Raw genomic sequence first — 26,216 nt, 5'->3', positions numbered from 1 at the left:
CAGGTAGGGCGTTTGCCTTGCATGAGGCTAACCTGAGTTTGATTCCTCTGTCCCTCTCAGAGAGCCCGGCAGGCTACCGAGAGTATCCCATCTGCACAGCAGAGCCTGGCAAGCTACCCATTGCGTATTCGATATGCCAAAAACAGTAATAATAAGTCTCACCATGGAGATGTTTCTGCTGCCCGTGCAATCAAATTGATGAACAATGGGAGGACAGTGTGACAGTGCTAATATGGAAACAACTCTTAACTCTCTCTTCCATAATGTGTACTTAACATGTGAGAAAAAAGTTTTCTCAGTAAAATAATTTGCTAATTGACTTTTATGCTGAAGATTTTATATATATGTATATATATCAGATTGCATTTTACTATTTTTTATTCTAACACCCAACAGGAAAGTATAAAATTTTAAAGGCATGTAGTACTTCTATGCTTAACTATTTTCAAGGTTTACAAAGCATTACTGTATGATTTAATAAGAATCATAAACTTTACTGTAAAATCATTTGATAAATTGTCTTTTTATGTATGCCAGTCATCAGTGAGCTTACGTACAATAGACTTTTCAAATAGCAGATGTTGGATAATTAACCAGTATGACTGGGCTGCCACAGGTAGAGAGAAAGTTTGAGTCTGTGCTACAGAAAATTGTACATACTATGTTGCATATATCATATAGAAATTATACAGATGCAGATAAACTACATCTTTTGGTCATTACTGATTTGGTATTGGAACATCAATACCAAATCAGTACATCACCAGAACATCAGTGATGCTACTATTATACGTTAAGGAAGACACAATGCTTACAGCAAACTGCTAATGCAGAGATGATGAAATAAAAACCTTGATCACATTAAGATCAAGCGGTTGTGACTGAAATCTTGTGATCAAGCTTGATTGTTTCTCCTTCCTTTATTCCATTGGTCAAGGAGCTGAGTTGCCTTTACGTGCGTTTCACATGTAAAAATAATACAGAGAACACCAAGACTTAGGCACAGAGCAGATTGCCAGGCATCTCAGTGTCATGTCATCTACGATGCAGCCTCCTGGAAGACAGACTCCTGAGCAGAGATGGTGCATAGTTGAAGTGAACAGAGAAAATCGGCATAGTGGTTTCCCAGGTCTCTGTGGGGATTCTGTGATTCAAGGATGGTTCTGCACTTGTAGAACATTCTCATAGTCGCCTGCAGCACTTTTCTGGGTCATGTTTCCACTGCTTCTCTGCCCATCAGAGTCATCTGTGTGTACTTTCTTGATCTCTGAATAGATGAACACAGGTTCCTTGGGAGAAAAATACAAACTGTAAGTAGCTAAATTGTTGGGGACTGCTCAGGACCCTGAACAAAAGAGGACCCCGAAACCTTTACCCTGGACAAACCGGAAAATTCCATTACCAGCTTTGCTTGACCTGAGGCACAGGTGCCCTTGTGACAAAGGAAATAGCCAAACTCAAGAGGTAAAAGTAGCCCAGGGCAGTTAACTAAGAGACGCCATTAAGCCCCCCATTAAGTAGAATACCTTCCTCTACCTTGTGCATTCCTCCTGCCAGATGCTCCTGCCAGATAGACCCTTGCCTTCCCCTCCCCACTATTTCTCAATCTACTCTTGAAGAATGTTGTAAGCTCACCTAATACACCCCGAACCTTTCCTTATTTGGTCTGAGAAGACACTTCCCTGGTGATTGACAACTTATGTACCAACCCCCTGCTAAGAAAAGTATAAAACCAGCGTGGCAGTTAATAAAGTTGCCCTTGATCGGCATGTGTCGTCTTGGGCCCCCTGTTTACTAACTTCACTAGTCTTATTTCAGATCGGGACCCTCACAGAATCCACCTAATTAGGAGCGCTTTCCACTGCTGTCTCTCTGCGGGCCGGAGAGATCTCCAGGGGAACGCGCACTAAATAAAAGTGAGGAGACTCAGAGGGTAAAGAAACCAATAAAATGTAACCCACCTTATTATCTTTTTGATGCATTCTCGATGAACTTTCTGTTGGAAAAGGGGGTAGAAAAATTATTAAAATGTGGAAATATATTTCACCTTACAACGTTACAACATAAACAATACTTTCCAAGCCAATCTTTTCTCTGCCTACTCATCCATTTACTGCATTCTTTGCTAATGCTTCCAAATTCTCACACAGTGTCCTACCTACCCAGACACGAATAAAGTTTTGTCCCTACTTCTAAATTCCCATAATGAATTTCATTATCATTAATGAACCCAAGAAAACCCTCTTTCTACCTCTTTTGCTCTCCCCCTACCATTTCCCCTCTCCCTCTTCTTCTCAGTGTCTCTGTCTCTCTCCTTCCGTCCATCTCTCTCTCTCTTTTCTCACACACACCATATTCATCATCTGGGGGAAAATTTACCTCATTTTTCATATGAACATTGTTAAGTAGTTAGATCAGGATATGGCATTCTAATACTACACAATTTTTTTAGGAAGCCAAAGACATATGGTTGAGAAAATTTAATATGCTTATTTTTTTTGTACTTCTAAAGGATTCTTTGGAATAGTTCAGTATGATCAGGATAAAAATCAAGAATTCAGTATTTTTACAAAAAAAAAAAACCACATCAGGCAGAGCTTGGAGGGGGCATCAAAGTGCAGGAGCTGGCAAGAGTCACATTTTGTACTGAAGAGTTATTAACAGTAGTTAACCTAAGTAATTGTGCATTGTAGAGAGATCATACTGTAAACACATTGTTGGAAAGTTGGAGAAAGATTTGAGACAAAAGGACCAGTTAAGAGAACTGTAATAAAGATGTGAGGTGGGATATTTTTTTCTTCTTGGTTTACACCCAGTGATGCTCAGGGGTTACTCCTGGCTCTGCACTCAGAAATTACTCCTGGTGGTACTTGAGGACCATATGGGATGCCAGAGATTGAAGATTGAACCCAGGTTGGCCGCATGTAAGGCAAACACCCTACTTGCTCCGGCCCCAAGGTGGCAGCAGTTCAAGGCAGTGTGGGCCTCAAGCTGGCAGTGGCTTCGAACTACTGATGCAATCGGCAAGGCTCTAATATTCGGACATTTCAGGTTAGAAGATTGGAGGGATGTGGTCTCTCGAGCTACTGTCAGTTAATCTCCCCCATCATACCTCATATAAACCACAAATTAGCCTCATATTTGGAACTCACTAGGGCAGCCTGACCCCCACCCCCAACCATACTGATTTGCAAATAGGCCAATAATCCATTAGCTCCTACTCCAATCAGCATTCTTCCCTAAATCACAAAAGCAACTGTGAGCACAAGAATCCGAACTGCAAATCATGATGATAAGGCAACGCAGAAACCTGCTGCCTTAGTGAATGAAGATACCAGCCCAGATGACCCAACTAGCAATAATGAGCTATATAAACTCTCTGAGAAGGAATCTAGAATGGAGCTGTTAAGGATGCATAAGAAGCTCAAAGAAACAATGGAACACAATACAAATAAAATACAGGAGTATATGAGAGCAGAAATGAGGAAAATACAAGTGAAAATATAAGCAGAAATGACAGTTCTGAAAAACCTGGTTGTTGAAAAGAAAAACTCACTGGAAGGCCTCAGTAGCAGAGTAACAGCTGCTGAGAACAGAATCAGTGAGCTTCAAGATGAAGTGCAGAAAAACTCAAGACAACAGCAGAAGATGGGAAAAGAGCCTCAAAATAGACTGACAGATGACAAGAGAACATGTGAATGAATTTAAGAACAACACAAGAATCATTGGGGTACCAGAGGGGCTGGAAAAAGACTTTGATAAAGCAACTATCAAAATCATCATCGCTGTCAAAAGTTCCCAGAGCTGAAGAGTGCATGCACCAAGCTCCATGACACCTGAAAGGTACCAGCTAAAAAAAAGCCAAATAAAAATAACTTCAAGATTACATATATATAACAAATAACAAATCAAAAATAACATCCTAATCAGTATGACGAAAATCATAGATACAGAATACTGAAAGCAGCAAGATCAAAGAAGCAAATTACTTACAAGGAGCATCCTTAAGACTTAAGCAGACTTACCAGATAAAATTCTCTGGGCCTAAAGAGAGTGGTGAGATATGGTGAAAAAACTCAATGAAATGAATGCTTCACCAAAAATATTTTACCCGGATAAACTCTCATTCAGATTTGAAGGAATAATACACAGCTTCACAGATAAAGAACAACTCAGGAACTTCATGTACTCAAAACCTTTGGTACAAGAAGGACTAAATGGGCTACTTTAAGACAAGACAAACCCCTCCAACTCTCCCCTAAAGATGGGACTAAATCTTTCTCAATGTCAGTGGGTTAAATGTCCCAATTAAGAGAAACAGAGTGGTAGGATGAGTTAAAAAATTGAATCTAACACTTTGTTGCCTGCAAGAAACACACATGAATGGTCAGAGCAAATACAGACTCAGAGTCTAAGGCTGTAAAACAATTTCACAAACAAACAACCCCTTCAAAAAAGACCATACTAGTATCTGATTACATAGACTTCAGGCTGAAGAAGTTTATGAGACAGTGAAATCAATACCCCAAAACCCATGGCTTTTATACAAATAATAAAAGAGAAGAGAGAGATATTAGGAAAACAATTCCATTCATAATCATGCCTCAGAAAATCAAGTACCTTGGAATCAGTTTAACTAAAGAGGTGAAGGACATATACAAAAAATAACCTATAAAACAGTACTTCAAGAAATAAAAGAGGACAAGAGAAAATGGAAACACATCCCCTGCTCATGGATTAAAGGATTAATATTGCCCAAAATGGTAATGCTCCCCAAAGCATTGTGCAGATTCAATGCAGTCTCTATAAGGATACTATAAGGATACCCATAACATTTTTCCAACAAATAAATCAAACATTCCTGAAATTCATATGGAACAATAAACCTCCATGAATAGCTAAATCAATCCTTGGGGAAAAGACTATGGGAGGCATCACCTTCCCCAACTTCAAGCTCTACTATAAAGCAGTAGTAATTAAAACAGCATGGTATTGGAATAAAGACAGACCCAGAGCCAATGGAATAGAGTTGAATATCGTGACTGGACTGGACTGTAGTACTGTACTGTCATCCCATTGTTCATCAATTTGCTCAAGCGGGCACCAGTAACGTTTCCATTGTGAGACTTGTTACTGTTTCTGGTATATTGAATATGTCATGGGTAGCTTGCCAGGCTCTGCCGTATGGACAGAATACTCTCAGTAGCTTGCCAGGCTCTCTGAGAGGGATGGAGGAATCGGACCTGGGTCGGCCACATGCAAGGCAAATGCCCTACCCACTGTGCTATCACTCCAGTCCAAATATCCTGACACCAACCCTTAAATATATGACCACCTAATCTCTGATAAATGAGCAAGAAATGCAAAATGGGAGTGGGTCAAGATGGCAGTGGAGCAGCAGCAAGTACTGTGGGATGGCAGCTCTTAGTGTTCCAAACAGCCAATGGGGCCAAAAAAGTTCTGCCTGAGTGAACATGGGTGGTGCCCCTTGTGTATTCTGGCTCAGTGGAGTGCCATTAAACGAAACCAGCACTGTCCTGGAGTGAGACATGTGAGGATGGTGGCAGCGCGACCAATGGCTGGCGGAGGTCTGTAAGCTCTTAGTGTTATGGGCAGTGGAAAAGTTTTAATGGATCTAAGTAGAGCTCTTCAGGTCAGACTTGGCACCTCTGCTGAGCATGGGGTTGAGGTCCCTGAGTTGAGGAAGCTCTCCTAATTCCCTCAACAGGCCCTGGAGATTCACCACCAGTGGGACAGCCCTACTGCCATTTCCTTCCCGGACCAGCCTGTGCCACCCGCAGCATATTATGGAGGAAAACCTCCCTGGGCACCAACTCTCTGGAGACGAAGATGGGGGTGTGTGCTCCCTGGTCAGGTTCTGCTGGACTGCTGACTGAAGTCCACCCAAAGTGCCCAAGCTGTGTACTGTAGTAGCCTGGCCCTGGTCCTGCTCCTCACCACCATCAAACCTGTCAGAAAGGCAATGCTAGACGATTTGTTTTGTATTGCTTATGGATAGAATATAATGTCCAGGAAATTCTATGTCATTCTCTTTCAGGAGCTTTAGTTTATAGTCTCTGGGTCTTGGCCATTGATGAGATTACATGGCACTGGGGAAGGTTTGTGAGTGTGACTGCCAAGTTTCTGGAATATTGGGGATGTGAGGGGAGGAGGCCCAGCCCCCATCCAAGCAGGCTTGGAGATCTCAGTCACGGGTTCCCGCATATCTGGGTTTTCCTGCTGGTCCGCTCTTTGGTAAGGTTCATTCCATTTTGGGTGAGGCCCGTGCCTCTTGGGTGAGGCTCATCCGAGCATGTGGAGAGTAGCCTTGGGCATGGCGGTGGTTGGGTTCTGAAGGTTTTCTGCTTGTGGCAGGGAGGGAAACTCAACCCACCCCGCTCTGAGAGGTGTCCCAGTGAAGACAGCGTGGCACAGGGTCAGGGCATTCTGCAGCACTCTCTTCCAGGAGCTTTAGTGTATAGTCTCTGGGTCTCGGCCAATGATGAGATTACATGGTGCCAGTGGCCATTTGTGGGTATGACTGCCAAGCTACTGGAAAACTGAGGTCCTGGGGGAGGAGGTCGAGTCCTGATCCAAGCGAGCCTAGGGCTCTCAGTCATGGGTTCCCGCCTACCTCTATACTACAGGACCTAACTGCATCTTTTTATCTTTATCAAGATTTATGGGTCTAGGAAATAAAACCAATAAATGAGCTTATATAGCTGAGCCGGAGGTGGTTTGTGGGTGTGTCTCCCACATACCTAACTTTTGATCATTTAATTCTTGGTAAACTTGGCCCAAGTTGTTGGGGTCTTGCCAAGGGCACAGCAGCAATTTGGGGGTATCTTGAAGTCTGAAGGCATCATAAGGCTGCTGATGCACTCACCCCACAGGTACAGGTTTTCCTCCTGGAGGCACCATATCCCCCTTCTGACTTATTTCTAACACCAGGCACAAAAGTTAGATCATAATGGATTAAGGACCTGAATATCAAACCTGAATCCATAATGAACATGGTGGAAAATGTGGGCATAACCCTCCACAGCATTGAAGCTAAAGGCATCTTCAAAGAGGAAACATCACTGACCAAGCAAGTGGGAGCAAAGATAAACAAATAGAACTACATTAAACTAAGAAGTTTCTGCACCTCAATAGAAACAGTGACCAAGATACAAAGACAGCCCACAGATTGGGAAAAGTTATCTACCCAATATCCATCTGATAAGGGGTTCATATCCAAGATATATAAGATACTGATGGGACTTTATAAGAAAAATTCCAACCCTATCCAAAAATGGGGAGAAAGTGGACAGAAATTTTCTCAAAGAAGAAACACAAATGGCCAAAAGACACATGAAAATAATACTCTACATCACTAATTATCAGGAGATGCAAACCAAAACAACAATGAGATATTATCTCACACCACGAGACTGGCACCAATTTAAAAAAGTACAAGAGCAACCAGTTCTAGCATGGGTGTGGGGAGAAAGGGACTCTTCTCCATTGTTGGTGGTAATGCAGACTGGTCCAGCCTTTTTGGAAAATAATAAGGGCTTTCCTCTAAAACTAGAAATTGAGCTTCCAGATGACCCAGCAATACCACTAATGGGAATATACCCCAGGGGACCAAAAATACATAGCAGAAATGCCATCTGTACTTCTATGTTTATTGCAGCACTATTCACAATAGCCAGAATCTGAAAACAGCCTACGTGCCTAAGGATAGAGGGCAATGGAATACTATGCAGCTGTTAGCAAAAATTATGTCATGAAATTTGCTTATAAATGGATGGACATGCAGAGTATCATGCTGAGTAAAATGAGTCAGAAGGAGAGGGAAAGGCATGGAATGATTGCACTCATTTATGGGATATTAAAAAAAACAAAATATGAGACTAATAAATACCCAAGGACAGGAGAAACAAGGGACAAGAGGATTGACACATAGTTGGAAGCCTGCTTCAAGTGCTGGGGAAGAAGGGACAAGTGCAGTTAGGATAGAGAAGGGACCACTATGACAAAGATGGTTGGAAATAATCACTCTGAATAAGAATTGCGTGCTGAAAAACAGACAGGCTGGGTGGGGTGGGGTAGTGGATGGGAAACTGAGGACATGGTGGTGGGAAATGTACATTGGTGAAGGGATGGGTGTTAGAACATTGTATGACTGAAACTTGATCATGAACAATTTTGTCACTGTGTACCTCAAGGTGATTCAATAAAAAAATAAAAAGATAATTGTAATAAATTATCCATGAGGTTATGAAGGACTTAATTTACCACTTGCAGTTATTTCCTCTTTCAAAAGTATTTAAGGAGATCCATAATTTTCTAAGCATTGCACTAGATACTATTGATATATTAGGAAAAAATTATGTTTGTACTCAAATTTTTTTGGATAGTTGGATAGTAAGTGACAAAATTGACAGGTAAGGGGGAATAGCTATAATTATGACCATACAATATAATTATGATAATATAATTATTGACAATACAAGAGGAGCAGGTAATTTCTTCCATATTGAATTCATATTTGAGATGTGTTACTGATGAAAGACTCTTGTTGGCTCAGTTAACATACTCCCACCTCTAATTAGAAAGATGCCTCACCTGAATTTTCTTCTGCCTGTTGTATGTTCCAAATCAGCGAATAAACTACGTCTGTATCTTCAGAATTACCTTTAAGAAAATGGGTAACCTTTTATATAGAAAATGGCTGTATCCCGGAGCCCACATCCTAGACTCATTTCTAGTCTCTAAGTGCAGGAATTCTATTTTAAAACTTAATGTTACTGGGCCATTGGTGGTTGTTCAATACCTCCCTCCTCCCCCCTCCCTAGATCAGCTCTAGATCTCTTTTTCCCAGAGAAACTCACCATTTCTATACACTGGCTGCAAATCCATTGAAGGTTGTGACCTAAAGTTGATGATCTCTCGGAATTCCGTTCTGGGGTGTCTAGAGATGGGAGGCTTCTGACACTTACGGGCACTATAAAGGTAATGGGGAGCAGGTACAGTGGGAAGAGATAAGAGAGAAAAGTATTTGAAGATCAAAAAGAATCTCGGGGATGGAGCGATATCACAGCACGTAGGGTATTTGCCTTGCATGCGGCCGACCAGGGTTTGATTCCCAGCATCCGATATGGTCCCCTGAGCACTGCCAGAAGTAATTCCTGAGTGTATAAGCCAGGAGTAACCCCTGAGCATTGACGTGTGTGACCCAAAAAGCAAAAAAAAAAAAATCTCAGAGAAGTCAATATCCAGGAAGATACTAGCAGACACCATGTAAAAATGCCATGGCTGCTTGCTCTAACGTTCTCCATGACTCTTTCAAGAAAACGTCAGCTTTGTTGTGGAATATGTTGTAGCCAAGGCTGGCATTACAGAGAAGGAAAATAGAGGCAAGGTTAGAGAGCAAAGCTACAGAGTCCCGAGATAGTTCTGTTTCTGCTTTGTTTTTGTACCAAACTTGGCAGTGCTCAGGGCTTACTCCTGGCCAACTCAGGGTACCATACAGGGTACCAAGGATCAAACCTGTTCTGGCCACATGGAAAGCAAGACCTTACCTGCTGGACTATTGCTTCAACCCGAGTCTTAAAATACTTTTAAAAGAGAAAATACGTGTTTTCAGTAAAAAAATTTTAAAAATAAAAAAAAATAATTTTCAAAAAAGTTAATACTTAAATATTTGTGCAAAGAAATTTCACTATTCACACAAAACTTAATAGTTAGGGATCTGGGGGAAGACTTAATGACTAAAAGTGCCTTCCTTCGAGTATGATGACATCTGTTTGATCCCTAAAGCTACCCAACAACATTAAAACATGTTATTCAAAGCACAACAACCAAAGTTAAAAATATACCTGTAGGAAAGGAACCTGGGAAACTGTTTAAGGAAAACTGACACCATTTCAAATGGTGGTGGTGTTAGTGCTAGATTATTGTATATCTAAAAATCAACTATCAAAATATTTTAAAATCATGGTTCCGTTCATTGTGAGATTGTAATCCAAACACGAAAGCTTGTAACTATCTCACGGTGATTCAATAAAATAAAAAAAAATTTAAAAAATCATGGTTCTCTACTAAACTTTTAAAAGTGAATAAATAAAATATACCTTTAGCCAGACTCAAAAATAAAGTGAGAAAAAATAAAAGTAGTGAAGATACTTACAATAGATTCTACAAAAATGCAAAAGGACACGAGAGAGTATTATGGATACATAAAAAAATAGAAACCCTACTAAAAGAAGATATTCACAAAATATAAATAACTCATAAAACACAACAACAAAGAATAAATAAAAATGCATGGAGGCTGGGGCTGGAGCAATAGTACAGTAGTTAAGGGCGTTTGCCTTGCATGCAGACAATCCGGGTTCGATTCCCAGCATCCCATATGATCTCCCGAGCACCACCAGGAGTAATTCCTGAGTGCAGAGCAGGAGTGCATCGCCAGGTGTGAGCCCCCCAATAAAAAAGCAAAAATATAATGAATGGAGGATCTGAATATATACTTCTCCAAAGAAGACATACATATGACATCTAGGGACACTAAGCTCTTCATTGTCTTTTTTTTAATGAAAAAGTAAATCAAACATCAATGAGCTATTACCTCACACCTGTGAAAATTCATATTATATAAAAGGAAGAAAAAGTGTTGGTGATGAAGGGGAGAAAAGATATTCCTAATATAGGGCCCAAGAAATATTATAGAGGGTAAGGGGAAGTGCTTGTCTTGCAAATGATTGCCCCGGGTTCAATCCTGGGTATCACTTATGGTCTTCTGACCATCACTATCAGTAATCCTTAAGCACACAGCCTGGAATAAGACCCAAGCCAAGCTGAATGTGGCCCCAAAACAACAACAATAAGAACAACAAAAGATACCCTTTTATACTTTGGAGGGATGTAAATTGGTGGGGTATAGTTTTAAAAACAGCATGGAGATAATTTTTAAAAATATATATATATATAAAATATAGCTACCCCACTTCTGGGAATTTTAGCATTTAATGAATTTAAATTAATTCATTAATTTGAATATATATCACTGTATCACTGTATCACTGATATCCCATTGATCATCGATTTTCTCAAGTGGGCACCAGTAATGTCTCCATTCGTCCTAGCCCTGATATTTTAGCAGCCTCTCTTTACTCATTCTTCCCAGAAGTGCCACATTGGAGATTCTTTCAGGGTAAGGAGAATGAGACCCATCATTGTTACTGTATTTGGCATATTGAATACAACACAGAGAGCTTGCCGGGCTCTGCCATGTGGGTACAATGCTCTCGGTACCCTGCCAGGTTCTTTGAGAGGGAGAATTAGGCTATAAGAGGTCATGAGCTTTGTTTTAGTCTCTAGATCTTGGCCATTGATGGGAATACACAGCGCCAGGGGCAGTTTGTGGGCGTGGCTGCCAAGCTATTGGAAAATGGGGGACCTGAGTAGAGGAGCCGCAGTCCCGATCCAAGCAGACTTGGAGATCTCAGCCCCGGGTCTCTCACACCTGGGTTCCTCTGCCAGTTCCTTCATGTGTGAGGCTCATCCGAACGTGTGGAGGGGGGGCCTTGAACATGGCTGTGGCTGGGTTCCAGAGGTCTTCGGCTGCCAGGGCTCTGCTCGGGGCAGGGAGGGAAACTCAACCCGCTCCGCTCTGAGGGGCCCCAGTGAAGACAGCCAGGTGCAGGGGAAAGAGACTATGCCTTGAATATTTATATCTATATCTATGTCTATATCTATATCTATATCTATACACACACCTATTTGGTCATCATAGATTATTTACAATTATGAGATTTGGAAGCAAACTAAATACCTGTTGATAGTTGAGTGAGTACAGAAGATGTGGTATATTAATTAATGGACCACTACTAAATTGGAGAAAAGAGATGAAAAGAAAATGAAGGGGAGTATGGTGCCGCCAGCAGGTCAACCTGTACCTTTAGGGTGAGTGCATCAGCAGCCTGATGGTACCTTCCAACTTCCTGATACCCCAAAATTGCCGCTGTGCCTTTGGCCAGACCCCAACAACTTGGGGCCAAGTTTGCCAAGAAATTAAATGGTCAAAAGTTAGGTATGTGGGAGCCACACCCACAAACCACCTCACTCAGCTACACAAGCTCATTTATTGGCCTTATTTCAGACACTCATAAATCTCAAAAGAGATAAAAAACCGCAGTTAGGGCCAGAGGTATGGCATGATGTTGGTGAGCAGGCATGCCCTGTAGGGCTTATGCCAATAGTTTATTTCTCTGGAAAAGATGGAAACAAGGGCCATGATCCAGAGACACACAAAAGATTCTCTGAACCGAGCAGTTCACCCCAGAGATGCCTCTCGACTTTAAGCCAGGCTGACTTCAAGGGGGTTACCTCAGACAGAGGCAGGCGTTGTCCCTCCACCTGCCCTCTAAAATCCCTGGCAGCTGCCAACTTCCAGAACCCACTGAGAAGTACAGGTATGTGGGTTCAGTGACCGAAAACTCCAGGTCTCAAGGAATAGGGGATGGGCTGATCTTTTCAACTCCCCATCCCCATGGGACCTGGAGGTCACACACACAAACTGCTTCTGGCTGTTACTTGAGCTCCTTAATGGCCATGATCCAGAGATACACAAAAGAATCACTGAACAGAGCACCTCTCTGCAGAGATTTCTCCAGATTCTAATTACCTAAATTTCAGAATTCCAGGAGTACCGGTGACATCTCATGCTATTCACAACAAGCAATACAAAAGACAGCATGGGGGAGATTGTCTGCCATAGAGGCAGGGAGAGGGGTGAGATGGGGGGCGTACTAGGGACACTAGTGGTGGAAGATGTGCACTGGTGGAGGGTTGGGTGTTTGACCATTGTATGACTGAAAGTCAAATATGAAAGCTTTGTAACTGTATCTCATGGTGATTCGATAAAATTAAATTAAATTAACATTCTGAATTTTAAAAAAAGTAAAGTGGAGTTCATGTCCAATTCAATCAGCTTAATCAATAGCTGAATAAATAGCAGTACTCCTATTCCATCAATGGCCAACATCCAGAGACTATAAAACCAAGCTCTCAGAAGCGACATCTTATAGCCTAGTTCTCCCTCTCGGAGAACCTGGCAAGCTACCGAGAGTTTCCTGCCCACATGGGAGAGCCTGGCAAGCTCCCTGTGATGTATTCTTATGCCAAAACCAGTAACAATGATGGGCCTCATTCCCCTGACCCTGAAAGAGCCTCCAATGCAGCACCGTTGGGAAGAATGTGTAAAGAGAGGCTTCTAAAATCTCAGGGCTAGGACGAATGGAGACATTACTGAGACCACTCGAGAAAATAGATGATCAACAGGATGATGATGATGATGATGACTCCTACATTTAAAAAGAAAGGAAAAAGAGAAAAGAAATCCTGAGGCGATAGAGATAAAACAGAGGGGAAAGTGCTTGCCCTGCACACAGTCAATCCAGGTTTGATTCTCATTGCCATAGATGGTCCCCTGAGCACCACCAGGAGGGATCCCTGAACATAGAGTTACAAGTAAGAACTGTTGAACTTGCTCCATAGAAGAACAAATCACCATATAATCTTGCTCATGAGAAGAAAAAGAGGCAAAATGAATAAACAAACAGCAAAATGAATAACAAAACAGACTTTTAGGTCACAAAAACAAAAGAATGGTTACCAGTCTTGAAGAGGTAAGGGGAATTGGGATAAATCAGGTAAATGGAACGATTGTATGGTAAAGGATGGAAACTAGATTTTTGGTTTGTGTTCATATTATAGTATATCCAGATGTTGATTTATAATACTGTGCACCTAAAGCCTCTATGATGTAAAATATTGTTATCTCAGCTGGGAAAAATACAATACTATAAGAGCACTTTAGGAAAAGGGTGAGTTTTTGTTTTTAACTATGTTCATTTTCTTCTTTAGTTAACGTCAAGAATTGAACATTTCTGACATCCAATAATCATTTTTCAATGAACATATGAGTAGAGAAATAAGAAATGTAGGAGTGAATTAACTGTAGCTCTATGAATAATGATGTCATTACAATGAGTGGTCAATTTTCTACAAGAGCACATCAAAAGAAGTAGATTTACACAGATAACATAAGTCCTATGTTAAAGTATGTACGACTATGTGTATTCACAACTATGACTTAATCACATTTCTGGATTTTATAAATGTGAAAAAACTATTAGGAAATCCAAAATGTTAAATGTGTATAAAATTCCACATTCCTATCTTGTGGTATATAAATCACAAAAATGTTAGTTGCACAGAAAGCAAAGATACTACCTAGAAGTTCCAGATGCAGTTGGTTCTCCTGAAAAATAAAAAGGGAACATTGATGGTGAGTTAGGTGTATGATGTGAGCCATTTAGAACACCCATTCCTAGGAATCAGATTCATTCTACATCTTTGCTATGACAACTCCTAGTGAATATCCAGTTCTGCCACATCATGTTAAAGTAATGAAGGTAAAGTCTTATAAGACATTTATCCAGAATCACACTTAACTTCAAATCACCATCATTTGATCAGTAATATCAAAGTGAACTCTAAGTAGCTGTGAGCCAATAATTGGAAAGAAAATCTTAATGTTTAATCCTGGGTAAAGTATTTCCTCCAGTTCCACTTTACTATCCAAACTGATGCTTTGAAAGGTAAAGACAGAATTATCTCACAAGGATAAATGACTAAAACTTATGGTAGTATGCTTAGAACTCTATTTAACTGTCAGCCTTAAAAATCTATACCAACAAAATTTGATATTTATTTTTTTACATTCTGTTTTATTCTCTTTTATAGGACTAATTAAAGTTTAATATTTATTTTTCCAATATATATATATTGTATTACTATTATCTATTTTTATATTTGCTTCTAATTCTCTCCGTGGAAAGTTGTGTCACTGAGGCTGCAACTTTGTCATAGATATTTTATATCTTAGTGTTTTGGTGTTAAAAATACCCAGTAATGATTTGCCAAATACCAGAGAAATTTAACAAAAATGATTTGTTAACTACTAGAGAAATTAAATTATATACTTTGAGGACAGAAAGAATAACAAGTGACAAAAGTTGAAATCCCTGAAGGTCTATAATATTGTAAACCAATTTTTAAAAACCTCTGTGAAGTAACAACAATACTTGATTAGGAATGTATTTTGTGGAGGGAGTGAAGAGGTTGGGACACCCTTGGTGATGCTTATGGTCTATTCTTGGCTCTGTACTCAAAAGTGACCTCTAGTGGTGCTCAGGAGACCAGATGTGGTACCAGGCATTCAATTCAAGGTTAGCATTCCCACAGCTACATGGAAGGTCTTGCCTCTTGTACTCTCTATCCACCTCCATTTATTTTATAAGCAATATTTCCTACAGTGTAGACGTGAGTAGATCTGAGGCCCTGATTTGAAAGAAGATAATTGTCCTATAAAGAATGTTTCACAGGAGTTCAAGTTATAGCAACATTAAGCGTCACAATATTAAAGATTAAGATATAGACACTCACCTGATCTTCTTTTGATTCTGAAACTACCCACCAGAATAGCCAGAGCAGCCAGGCCCAGTGCACTTAGCAATCCTCCGGTGACTTTTCTGCTAATATGGGCTGTTTTGTTTCCAGGAGTCCCTAAACAGAGACAACTATACTTGAGTACCGTGGCAAATTTATTTTTTTTAATCTAAGCAAAATATATGTAGAGGATAGAGCTCTATCAGGGCAGCTTTTTGTCAGGATCTGGTTTCTCCATTTGAATTATCTTCAAATTCCAAATTTAATTTGGAATCTTTTAAATAATGGCACAAAAAAATGATGTTTTGAAGCATATGAGATTAAAATTAATTCCTTTTCCTTCCCGGGGAAATCCATACCATTTCCCAGAAGTTCAAAGCATTGGTGTCATGTTCAAAAACCTTTTTACTATGTTGGGATTTGTACAGTTGTAAGTGATCAAGCAATCCATCCTGTTCCCCACAAATACATTTCTTATTATCTCTCACTCTCCCTTGACTCTTGTTCTATCATTCAGGGTTTTTTAGTCTTTTTTTTTTTTGGTGGTTTTTTTTTTGTTTGTTTGTTTGTTTTGCCGTTTTTGGCTCACACCCGGCAATGCACCGGGTTTACTCCTGACTTTGCACTCAGGAATTACGCCTGGTGGTGCTTGAGGGACCATACGGGATGCTGAGAATCCAACGCGGATTCTCGTGCAAGGCAAACACTCTACCCACTGTACTATCACTCCAGCCCCCTATCATTCAGTTTTAAAAGATATTCTGGAGTATTGTGTGTTTGAAGTTGATACAGATCCAGTTATAGATGGGGCAGAGGAAAGCAAACAACAGGCTCTTTGAGTACTCACTTCTCAGCCTCAAAAATATCCCCACCGGGCCCTGTAAGAAGATTCCTGAAGTTTTTGAGATGCCTTCCTCTACTGTATTTACTTCCCATAATTTTCTACTAACTAATTTTATAAACCAGCCCAATATAAACCACTAACACCAATCTAAAAAGCAAGATAGCTTGGGGGAACAAGATGAGTTCCATTATCTTTGGTTGATAACATCCGATTAAGCCTGTTTTCCTTCCATTAACTCATCTTCTAAGTATTAGCCTTCAGGAGGTGAGCAACTCACTTGGCTTTGGTATCGCAATCAGTAGAAGAGTTGTACTGACCATAATGGAATCTAAACTCCCAAACTCCAACCCACCTGTGATGTTCAGTGTCAGCACTACGCTGCTCTGCGTTCCCAGTTCATTGTCCGCTTCACAAGAGAAGTTTGCCGAATGTTCAAAGGTCAGGGTAAAGTTGAACGATGCTCCTCCACCAGCGAGGGCTGAGCTGTTTCCCAGGTGGACACCCCCATGGTAAAACTGGTATAAGATTGGAGGAGAGCCTCTCTGGGCCTCACAGTGAAGCTCCACAACATCTCCCACCATAGCCTGGGTTTGAGGGGCCCGGAGAGTGAGGATAGGGCGAGACACTGGAACTGGGGATGAAAGTAGATAGCATTAATACAAATATATATAATAATTTCATAAAGGAAGTATCTGCCATAATGTGGTAGTAAGACACTGAACATGGGATACAAAAAAACTATTTGGATCTTATCTCTGTGATATTCATCATCATCATCATCATCATCATCATCATCATCATCATCATCATCATCCCGTTGATCGTCGATTTTCTCGAGTGGTCTCAATAACGTCTCCATTCATCCCAGCCTTGAGATTTTAGCAGCCTCTCTTTACTGGTCCTTCCCAACAGCATTCGAGGCTCTTTCAGGGTCAGGGGAATGAGACCCATCATTGTTACTGGTTTTGGCATATGAATATGCCACAGGGAACTTGCCAGGCTCTCCCATGTGGGCAGGAAACTCTCGGTAGCTTGCCAGGTTCTCTGAGAGGGAGATGAGATGAGATGTCATGCGGACCTTGATTTTAGTCTCTGGCTGTTGGCTGTTGATGGGATTACATGGCACCGGGGACAGTTTTTGGATGTGACCACCTAGCTACTGGAAAATGGGGAATCTAGGCGGAAGAGGACCAGTCCCGATCAGAGCAGACTTGGAGATCTCAGCCCCGGGTCCCACATACCTGCCAGAGAAACCCAGGTGATCTTGATATTTCACAATATTCTAATCTCTAAGTATATTCCTTTGTAAAATGGATCTAATGATAATCTTTCTCAAACTTTTAAAAAGTATGTACATGAAGTATGTAAAACTGATATACAATAATTATATTTTTATATAAATATCTAAAATTATATTAAAGTTAATTTCTCAACATTTTTCACTCCTGAATCTTATTTTTAATGATTTACGCCTATTTAAAACAAGGTTTTGTTGACTCTGTCCAATTACTTTGATTTATTTTTTTACATAGCATTTAGCAAAAAATCACACTCCCTCTCTTCTCTCTTGGATACTTATCATTGCACACTTGCGTTTCCTTATACAATGTAAATTTCATGCTTTTCATGGAGGAGGTCTATGTTTCATCCTTGATATCACATGGTCCCCTGAAGCATTGCCAGCAGTGACTCCAGGACACAGAGCCAGGAGAAGCCTGTAAACACCACCAAGTGTGCCTTCCCCCTCAAAAAAAAAAGCACTTGAAATGGAGTATCTTCTACTGTACACAGAATTAATTTGACTAAAATTAACTGCGATTGATTTTATAAGCATTTCCCTGAGCATTGCAAGCTTTCATTAAACTTTAGTTTCTCCAATAATGCATCAAACAAATTAGGAAGCAATAATATTATCTATGTGGCAAAACAGATTCCTCATGCTTCCTATCCTGCTCTCTTCCCAGAATCATACTGGGAAGTATGGACTTCTATACTTCTATCTTTTATATGTTGAAATTCATGGTCATCAACTCTTTCTGTTGCATTTATCCCTTCACAATTCACCAAACTTCTGATTCACAGCACAAAGATTTTCCAAAATGTCAGATAGACAATGGTTCATCAATTTCTGACACCGGAGAATCAAATAGAAGGCTTTATTTATCAATTCCTTTATTCAGAACAAAATATAGAACCTTCATTATCAAGGTATTCTCTTTCTGCCCCAATTCTATCTAAAGTTCCATGCAGGGGAACTTGAACAGTGATTGAGGCACTAGCCTTGTATGCAGCCAACCATGTGGTATCCTAAACATGTTCAGGAGTGGCCTCAGCCCAGAACTAGAAATAAGCCCTGAACACTGCCAGGTGTGGCCCCAAATCCTCCCATCCACCAAAAGAAAAATTTACATGGATCATAAAACTCCTTTAATATCAGCCCTGAGAAAAAATATGGGAGGCATTATATTTTCTGGCTTTATACTATAAAGCGTATGGTAATCCAAACAGTGTGGCTATAGAGTGAAAACAGATTAGTGAAATAGTATTGAGGATACAGAATTAAACTCATATATTAAACTCATATGTACAGTTAATTTGTGACAAAGTAGCCAAAAACATTCAGTGGGAGAAGGAAAATTTTTTTCAACAAATAGTTTTGTCAAAACTCATTTGTAAAGGGACAGAAAAAAAGAAAGAGGGGGGAGTGAAAAGAGAGAAAGAGAAAGAAAGAAAGAAAGAAAAAGACTTTATTGTTGTACTCTAATTCATAAAATGCAATGAGGAAAACCCATGATACTGACTTCAGAAGTGTCTTCAATGATTTGACTCCTTTGACAAAGAAATCAAAAGCAAAAAAGAAATAAATGGAACTATATCAAACTACACATCTTCCTCAACAAAAATAAAACTATGACTAAAATTAAGTCACTCCAATGAATGAGAGGAAATACTCTTACACCATACATCTGACATAAGGTTATTATTAAGTAGTGGTTGTGGTGCGATAGCATTGTATACCTGAATCATAACTATTAACATTATTGTATATCATGTTACCTCAATAACAATAAAAGTTTCAAGGAAAAGAAGGAAGATAGTGTTCTCAACTGTAACACTGTGAATTACAGTCTACTTACCTATGATGTTGAGACTAATTCTGTCACTACTTTGAGACCCCAGGCCATTATCAGCCTCACAGTAGTAGTTTCCAGAATGTTCTTCAGTCAGAGAAAGTTTGAAGGACACTCCACCTCCAGAGAGGGCTGTACTGCTCCACAGGGTGACATTCTCATGATAGAACTGGTACTGAATTGGGGGAGAACCTCTCTGGGCATCACAGTGAAGCTCCACCAAGTCTCCCACCATATACTGGGCAATGGAAGCCCCCAAAGTGAGGACAGGGCAAGACACTGGAACTGAGAGAGATAATGGGGTTATCAGAGAAAAACTGCTAGTGGGACAAACTCACACCCTCATTCAGGAAGCCTAACATTAGATACACCTCTTGAACTATGAGGAGTAATCTCAGTAATTATTCCTGAGAACCATGAGGAATAATTCTTTTCATCACTGAACCCATCTCTCCATGAGACATAAAAGTTATTCAATTTACTCTGCAATCTTTGTTATTTCTTGGTTAACTGCCAGAGCATCTGCTCCCTGGCTTGGAACCAAGACTGGGAAAAAGGAGGAAGAACTTACTTTTCAACGTGACTCTAACCCACTGACTGAGGATGGGGCCATCAGAGTTGTCTGCTGTGCAGTAGTATCTCCCAGCATCGCTCTCTTTTACAGAGGGGATCTGCAGTTCTGCTGACAGGGAACGTTGTGTCTTTCTTCCCAAATTTGTGCCCTCTCTGTGCCAGGAGAATGTGATAGCTCCTGTACCTTGGGCCACTGAGCAGGTAAGGAACAGATTTTCTCCTTCAATTCGCTGTCCCTCAGGAGGTTGTATCTCCAGTTTCACAGCAGATATAGGAACTCCTGGGAGAACACAAAATGACACATTAGAGTCCTGATGCCAGTATCTTCAGGGTCAAAGGATTTATGGTATGCTGTTGCTACCATAAATGAGCCAACAGCAGCAAGGTCCAAAACTGGTAGTAAGGAAGACTCCCTGCACACACAATATTCCATACTTGGAGAATGTGAGCACCAGGCCTTTTATGTTAAATTTACTGTAAATGAAAATCACATTTTATAGATATTTTTCTCTAAAGAACCTCTGATGCATTAATGAACCCCAATAAGAGCAAACATTGATAATGTTACGTCTATCTTGATATCTTGTAGCCTACTTCTCCCTCTGGGAGAAAGTGGCAAGCTTCTGAGAGTTCCTGCCCACATGGGACAGCCTTGCTAGCTTCCCATGGTGTATTCATATGCTAAATCCAAGAACAAGCTGGATCTCATTCCCCCCCCCCCCACCCTGAAAGAGCCTCCAGTGTGACATCAACATTGTTGGGAGGACCGAGTCGACGAGAGAGACTTCTAAGATCTCAGGGAAGGGACGAATGGAGAGGTTACTGAGCCTGCTTGAGAAATCGACGATTAACGGATTTTGTGATTTGTGATTTGTGATATCTTGAAATGCTTTTCCTCAAATTCAAACCTATTGTTCAGTACTCTTCTCCATTGTCACATCTCTCCACATTCTCCCTTAACTTCCAGTTTGTGTTTAGTCACCCTCTTTTCCAATTTGTGGACATGTTTAGGTCAACAAACAGAAACACTCTAGAGACTCTAAAGACTCTGGTGGTCATTGGGGCTGGAGTGATATAGCACAGCAGGTAGGGTGTGCGCCTTGCACATGGCCAATCTGGGTTCAGTTCCCAGCATCCCGTATGGTCCCCCGAGCACCGCCAGGAGTTATTCCCGAGTGCGTGAACTGGGAGTAACCACTGTGCATCACCAGGTGTGACCCAAAAAAGAAAAAAAAAAGAATCTAGTGGTCATTTGTGCTTCTATCTCTCTATCCACTCATGATATTGTTTCCATAGACCCAGTGACTGATCAATAACTATAATTGTTAACTTAGATAGAGTAGAATGTTTTAGGACATTTTGGGCTACTGCTGAATCTAAAAAAAAATGAGGATTCCAGAAGTCACCATTGTTTTATTGTTTTATTCATTGTACTAGGGTACAGAAGATACCATTGTTTAATTCTCTTGTCCCAACTCTGACTCTTGAAGAGTCAAGTCCCTACACATCCCCACCGCCACCAACACAAACATATACACACTTAAAAAAAATTTTTTTAATGAAACACCGAAATGAAATTCACTATAGAATTACACACTTCTGTAATTACATTTCAGTCACACATACGCTGGTCGAGCACCCATTCCTCCACCAGTGCCCATTCTCTGCCACCCCCCATCCCCTAGACCCTCCCCCCCTGTGGCAGGCACATTCCCTTTCTCTCTCTCTCTCTCTCTCTCTCTCTCTCTCTCTCTCTCTCTCTCTCTCCTTTTGGGTGTTACAGGTAGTAAGTGGTCATCGTGTTTGGTCTATAGTCTACTTTCAGCACACATCTCCCATCCCAAAAGAGGCCTCCAAGCATCCTTTACTTGATGGTCTCCTCGATCTCAGCTGCTTTTTCCCCAGCATGTGAGGCAGGCTTCCAAGCCCCCACACCCCCACACCCCCCCCACACACATACACACTTACTCTGAACATGTATCTGGTATCTCAAGCTGCTTTTCATGACTCTGTTATTAGTTGTCTGAGCCTGACACCAATAAGATCCAGAGTCTTCACTCCACAAGACAGGGATGTAGAACTCTGAGGAGCTGCTCCAGCCTGACCCAAGGGTCTGGTTTTCTTGAAAGAAACAGAATTGAAGTGAAGTGATGTACTTTCGTGGAGGGAGCCAGGTTTCACACTTCAGAGTCACTGAACTCCCTTCTATTGGCTGTAAAGGACTGATTGTCAGCACAGGTTGTGGAAACAACTCTAGAAAGAAGAAATCAATTTTTAGGGAAGTTGAGTTCAGCATTCCTATAGAGATGCACCTGCATTTTTACCACAAGAAAGCAGAAAAAAGATACCCAAGCAGATATATCCTCCTTCTCCCTCTCATGATTGATGAGTTTTTCATGAAATTCCTCTTGTAAACACCCTTCTCAATCCTAAATACTGTTTTCACTTAATTCCAGCAACCTAGAAGAGCATGGCCCTTACCTTGAACTTGAATCATTAGAGGTTTTGAAGCTTCTTCCCATTCAGAAATTCCTAGAAATCCACTTATATAAGTGGTACAATGATACTGGCTATTGTCACCAGATACTGAATTTAGTATGAAATCTGAGTTGGATTCACCAAGTCTTTCTCCATTTTTGTAGTAAGTCCATTTATCAGTAATTCTTTGATGAAACAGTCCCTCGTTCATTAGGCATCTTAGGTGTACATCTTCTCCTTCAAATATAGGATGTGAAGCCTGCAAGATCAGCTTATCTACAAAGAGTGAAGGAATCCACTCAATTTACCCTTATCTTTTTTCCCTCCAACTTCTTATTTTCTCCCCATAAAGAAAGTACTGTCCTATGCAATTTATGTGGCCCTAATACCAATTCTCCTTTATCCTAGAAGAGCAAATTAATTCCCCAATTCTATAGAAATAACGCAAGCCCCACAACCTCCTCATCCACTCCCTACCCCCCAGAGACATGATTAAATAAAGATGGATTTGATAGCCTGCTTTTCTCCAGACCTGAGTCACTGTTTGCTTGGTGACTTCTGGATTACTGACATCACCCTGGATAGGGAAATAGGGACAATATGGACAATGCAGCATTCTGTTGCTGCCTCTCCCTTATGTTTCCCATTGGTGATCCAAACAGAACATTTTCGTGCCAATGAAACTTTGCTACACTCCTAGCCTTCAGATATTCCCCCAATAGCTTGATTTTGTTGACTTCTACTTTCTTGTCTCACCAGATAGAAATTCCACATGCACAGGGTCACTGAGAGAAGATGCCCGTGTCTTGCATTTGTAAGATCCAGACTTTTTAACTTGAATCTCTTCAGAGCCTCTTTTCCAGAACGTCTCTTCCTTGTACCATAATACATCTCCTTGGCCTGGAGAATGTACATCCTTGCAGGTGAGTATCATCTTTTCTTTGTTGAAGACTGGAGACCATGGAGGATTCAGGAAAATAAAAGCTTTTGGAACTATTCCTGAACAGGAAGTAGAAAGATGAAAGTGAATGAAGAATGGATGGAATATGGGATTGGCCTGATCTTCAGTGGGAATGTTCCAGTACTGATTCCTATTAAAACCAGGTTAGATACGTACCAGAACATCTACGGGAAATGGCTGGGATAGAATCTGCTCTTCATTGTCCTTTGCCTAGACTGCAGGTATGAGTGTCATATGACTAAAGCTCCTGTGTAGGCTCTAAAACGCCCGGGAGATTGTAAGGACTTTTAAAGGTCAACTGACCATAAAATGTTTTTATCTGTTTATACTTTCAATTAAAGTTGTGCCCAAGAATGCAGATAACTCAGAGAAATTTTCTATTATAGGAAAACCTGGTTAATATTTAATGAATGTGATTTAAAATTTTTTTCATTATTTTGAAGCCTTGCTTGATTTGATATTCTATAAGTGTGGCAACTTTTTTTTCTAACATTGTCAAAATTAAAATCAAGACATACAAAAGACTGAATGAGGTGGTATGAACTCCTTGATAAATCATATCTGCATATGAAAATTTTCAATTAACTGATAGGACTAGAAGTTGAAACATAACCGAAACATGATCTCCTTTTAGAGACATATAAAGATTTGTCCGCAACAGTTTCCCCTGGAATGGGGAGCTATTTTTATGTCCCTTGACAGTGGCACTATTGGACATTCAAAGGAAGGGGTTCTTAGAAAATAGAAGAATTTGGGGGCCAAAGAGACAGTATAGCAGGTAGGGCCCAGCTTGCAGCCAACAGTTGCATGCAGTTCGATCCCTGGCATCCCACATGATCCCCTGAGCATGGCCAGGAGTAATTCCTGAGTGCAGAGCCAGGAATAACCCTTAAGCATCGCTAGGTGTGACCCAAAAAGAAAAGAAAATAGAGGAGTTAAGATCTGAGGTTCTCTCAGTCTTAGCCTTCTTCCTCTTTCTTTTCCTCTGCAAATGTCTTTTTTCTCTAAACATTTGAGGCACCCCAATAATGAAGAAAGAATCAAAGATTCCATAAGTCAAAGGCAGGACTGCAACTCAAGCACTAGTTTGGAGAGTTCAAGTACCACGGAGGCTGACATATTCCTACAGCCCTGGCTTACAGGCAAGACTATGCAACCTCAGAGGAACAGACTCAGAGTGATCTCTCTCATGGGATATAAAGAAATGTTGTAGGGGAATATTAAATGCCCAATGGCAAAAGAATTGAAGAGATGGAGAACTGGTCTTTAGTAGGAAGATTGCCACTGGGGCAGGGTTGGGGCGATAAGGGAAGGGAACACTAGAATAATGGGGGAGTAGAAAGTATAACTGAAACTCAATCATAAACATTCTTATAACCTTGCAATTCATAGTGGTTTAATAAGATAAAAAGGGGAGAGGGAGACTATGCCATCTGAAAGGGTCGATACTCAGTGACATGGAGGAACAGAGAGAAGAAAACTGACCTGACTGCTCTCTTCCTGGAGCTGTAGGAGAAAGGACAAGACAAAAAAATTAGCACAGAGCAACGTCTTATAAACCTTTTAAATGATATACTCTCTCTGAAATTTTCCAACAACCTATCTACAAACACTTCTTTAGTTTTTCTTTTGCATTCCTTTGTTCCCATATATTAAATCCAGAACCCCAAGCAAATGAAAAGTCTGAGATTTATTTTAGCACTGTCCTCCTGTTGTTCATCGATTTGCTCAAGCAGGCACCAGTAACATCTCCACTGTGAGACTTGTTACTGTTTTTGGCATATTGAATACGCCATGGGCATATTGAATATGCCATTCATTGAATACACATGAATAGCTTGCCAGGCTCTGCGGGATACTCTCAGTAGCTTGCCGGGCTCTCCAAGTGGGACAGAGGAATCGAACCCAGGTTGGCTGCGTGCAAGGCAAACACCCTACCCGCTGTGCTATCGCTCCACCCGAGATTTATTTTATCATAAAATTTGTTTTATCAAAACACACCAGGACTTGTGCTAAAAGATTAGCACAGAGGAATGTCTTATTAACCTTTTAAATGATATACTCTCTGAAATTTTCCAACAACCTATCTACAAACACTTCTTTAATTTTTCCTTCACATTTCTTTATTTCCATATATAAAATCTAGAACCCCAAGCAAGCGAAAGGCCTGAGACTTATTTTATCATGAAATTTGTTTTATCAAGTCACATCATGACTTGTGCCCATATCCTGGTTTTGACTATTGCAAACTTAACAGTTAATGCTTCATCCTCCTACCCCACTTTCCTAGCTTAAACTCGCAGTGCAAAGGCCAGAAGGACATAGAGAAAGTTTATACTCCCAGCATTTTCAGGCCATTGTTCCTCCCACATTTTCAGTCTCTGGTTAAATGTTGACTTATAAATCTCAGCACACAAGTTGTATTTCTCAGGTATTTCCTCATTCTTCCAAGTCTTATAAGTGAACGTTTGTATGAAAAATGTCACTAAATGGATGAGAAAGCAAAGGCAACCTACTTGACTTGCTCTGAGAGTTGTATTCAGAAACGCTTAACTTTCCTGACAACTGGCTGAGCGCATTTCCCATATCCTGCCATTTCTACCCCCGAAATGGAAACAAAAAACCCTTGTCTTTCCCCTCTGGCTTACATTAGGAACTAAAGCTACCCTGCCCCATCTGGATTCATTTACTCACTCAAAATCAGCAGCAGAAGCCACAGAAGCAT

At 40.6% G+C, this 26,216-nt stretch overlaps 1 protein-coding gene across 1 annotated transcript; it reads right to left on the bottom strand.

Moving 5' to 3' along the window:
• Positions 1-1,151: 1,151 nt before the first annotated feature.
• LOC101558652 (Fc receptor-like protein 3) lies at positions 1,152-26,216 on the bottom strand. Its single transcript, XM_055139908.1, has 15 exons — positions 26,186-26,216; positions 24,977-24,997; positions 23,287-23,529; positions 22,534-22,806; positions 22,021-22,305; positions 20,051-20,332; positions 19,486-19,764; positions 16,701-16,979; positions 15,502-15,621; positions 8,614-8,682; positions 6,887-6,941; positions 4,026-4,044; positions 3,185-3,239; positions 1,962-1,996; positions 1,152-1,289 (listed from the first exon to the last, which is right to left on the bottom strand). The coding sequence occupies exons 1-15, from the start codon at positions 26,214-26,216 to the stop codon at positions 1,152-1,154; spliced, it is 2,184 nt and encodes a 727-aa protein (XP_054995883.1).

Source organism: Sorex araneus, chromosome 5 (genome assembly GCF_027595985.1).
Source record: "Sorex araneus isolate mSorAra2 chromosome 5, mSorAra2.pri, whole genome shotgun sequence".
Classification (NCBI taxonomy): Eukaryota; Metazoa; Chordata; class Mammalia; order Eulipotyphla; family Soricidae; genus Sorex; species Sorex araneus.
This window is presented reverse-complemented; position numbering and strand designations above follow the sequence as displayed.

Coding starts and splice junctions, on each gene's coding strand:
- LOC101558652 (XM_055139908.1), bottom strand. CDS start 26,216: ATGCTTCTGTGGCTTCTGCTGCTGATTTTGA. Junction 16,980..19,485: donor AATTAGTCTCAACATCATAG/GTAAGTAGACTG, acceptor TTTCATCCCCAG/TTCCAGTGTCTCGCCCTATC. Junction 1,290..1,961: donor TGCATCAAAAAGATAATAAG/GTGGGTTACATT, acceptor TTTTCTCCCAAG/GAACCTGTGTTCATCTATTC.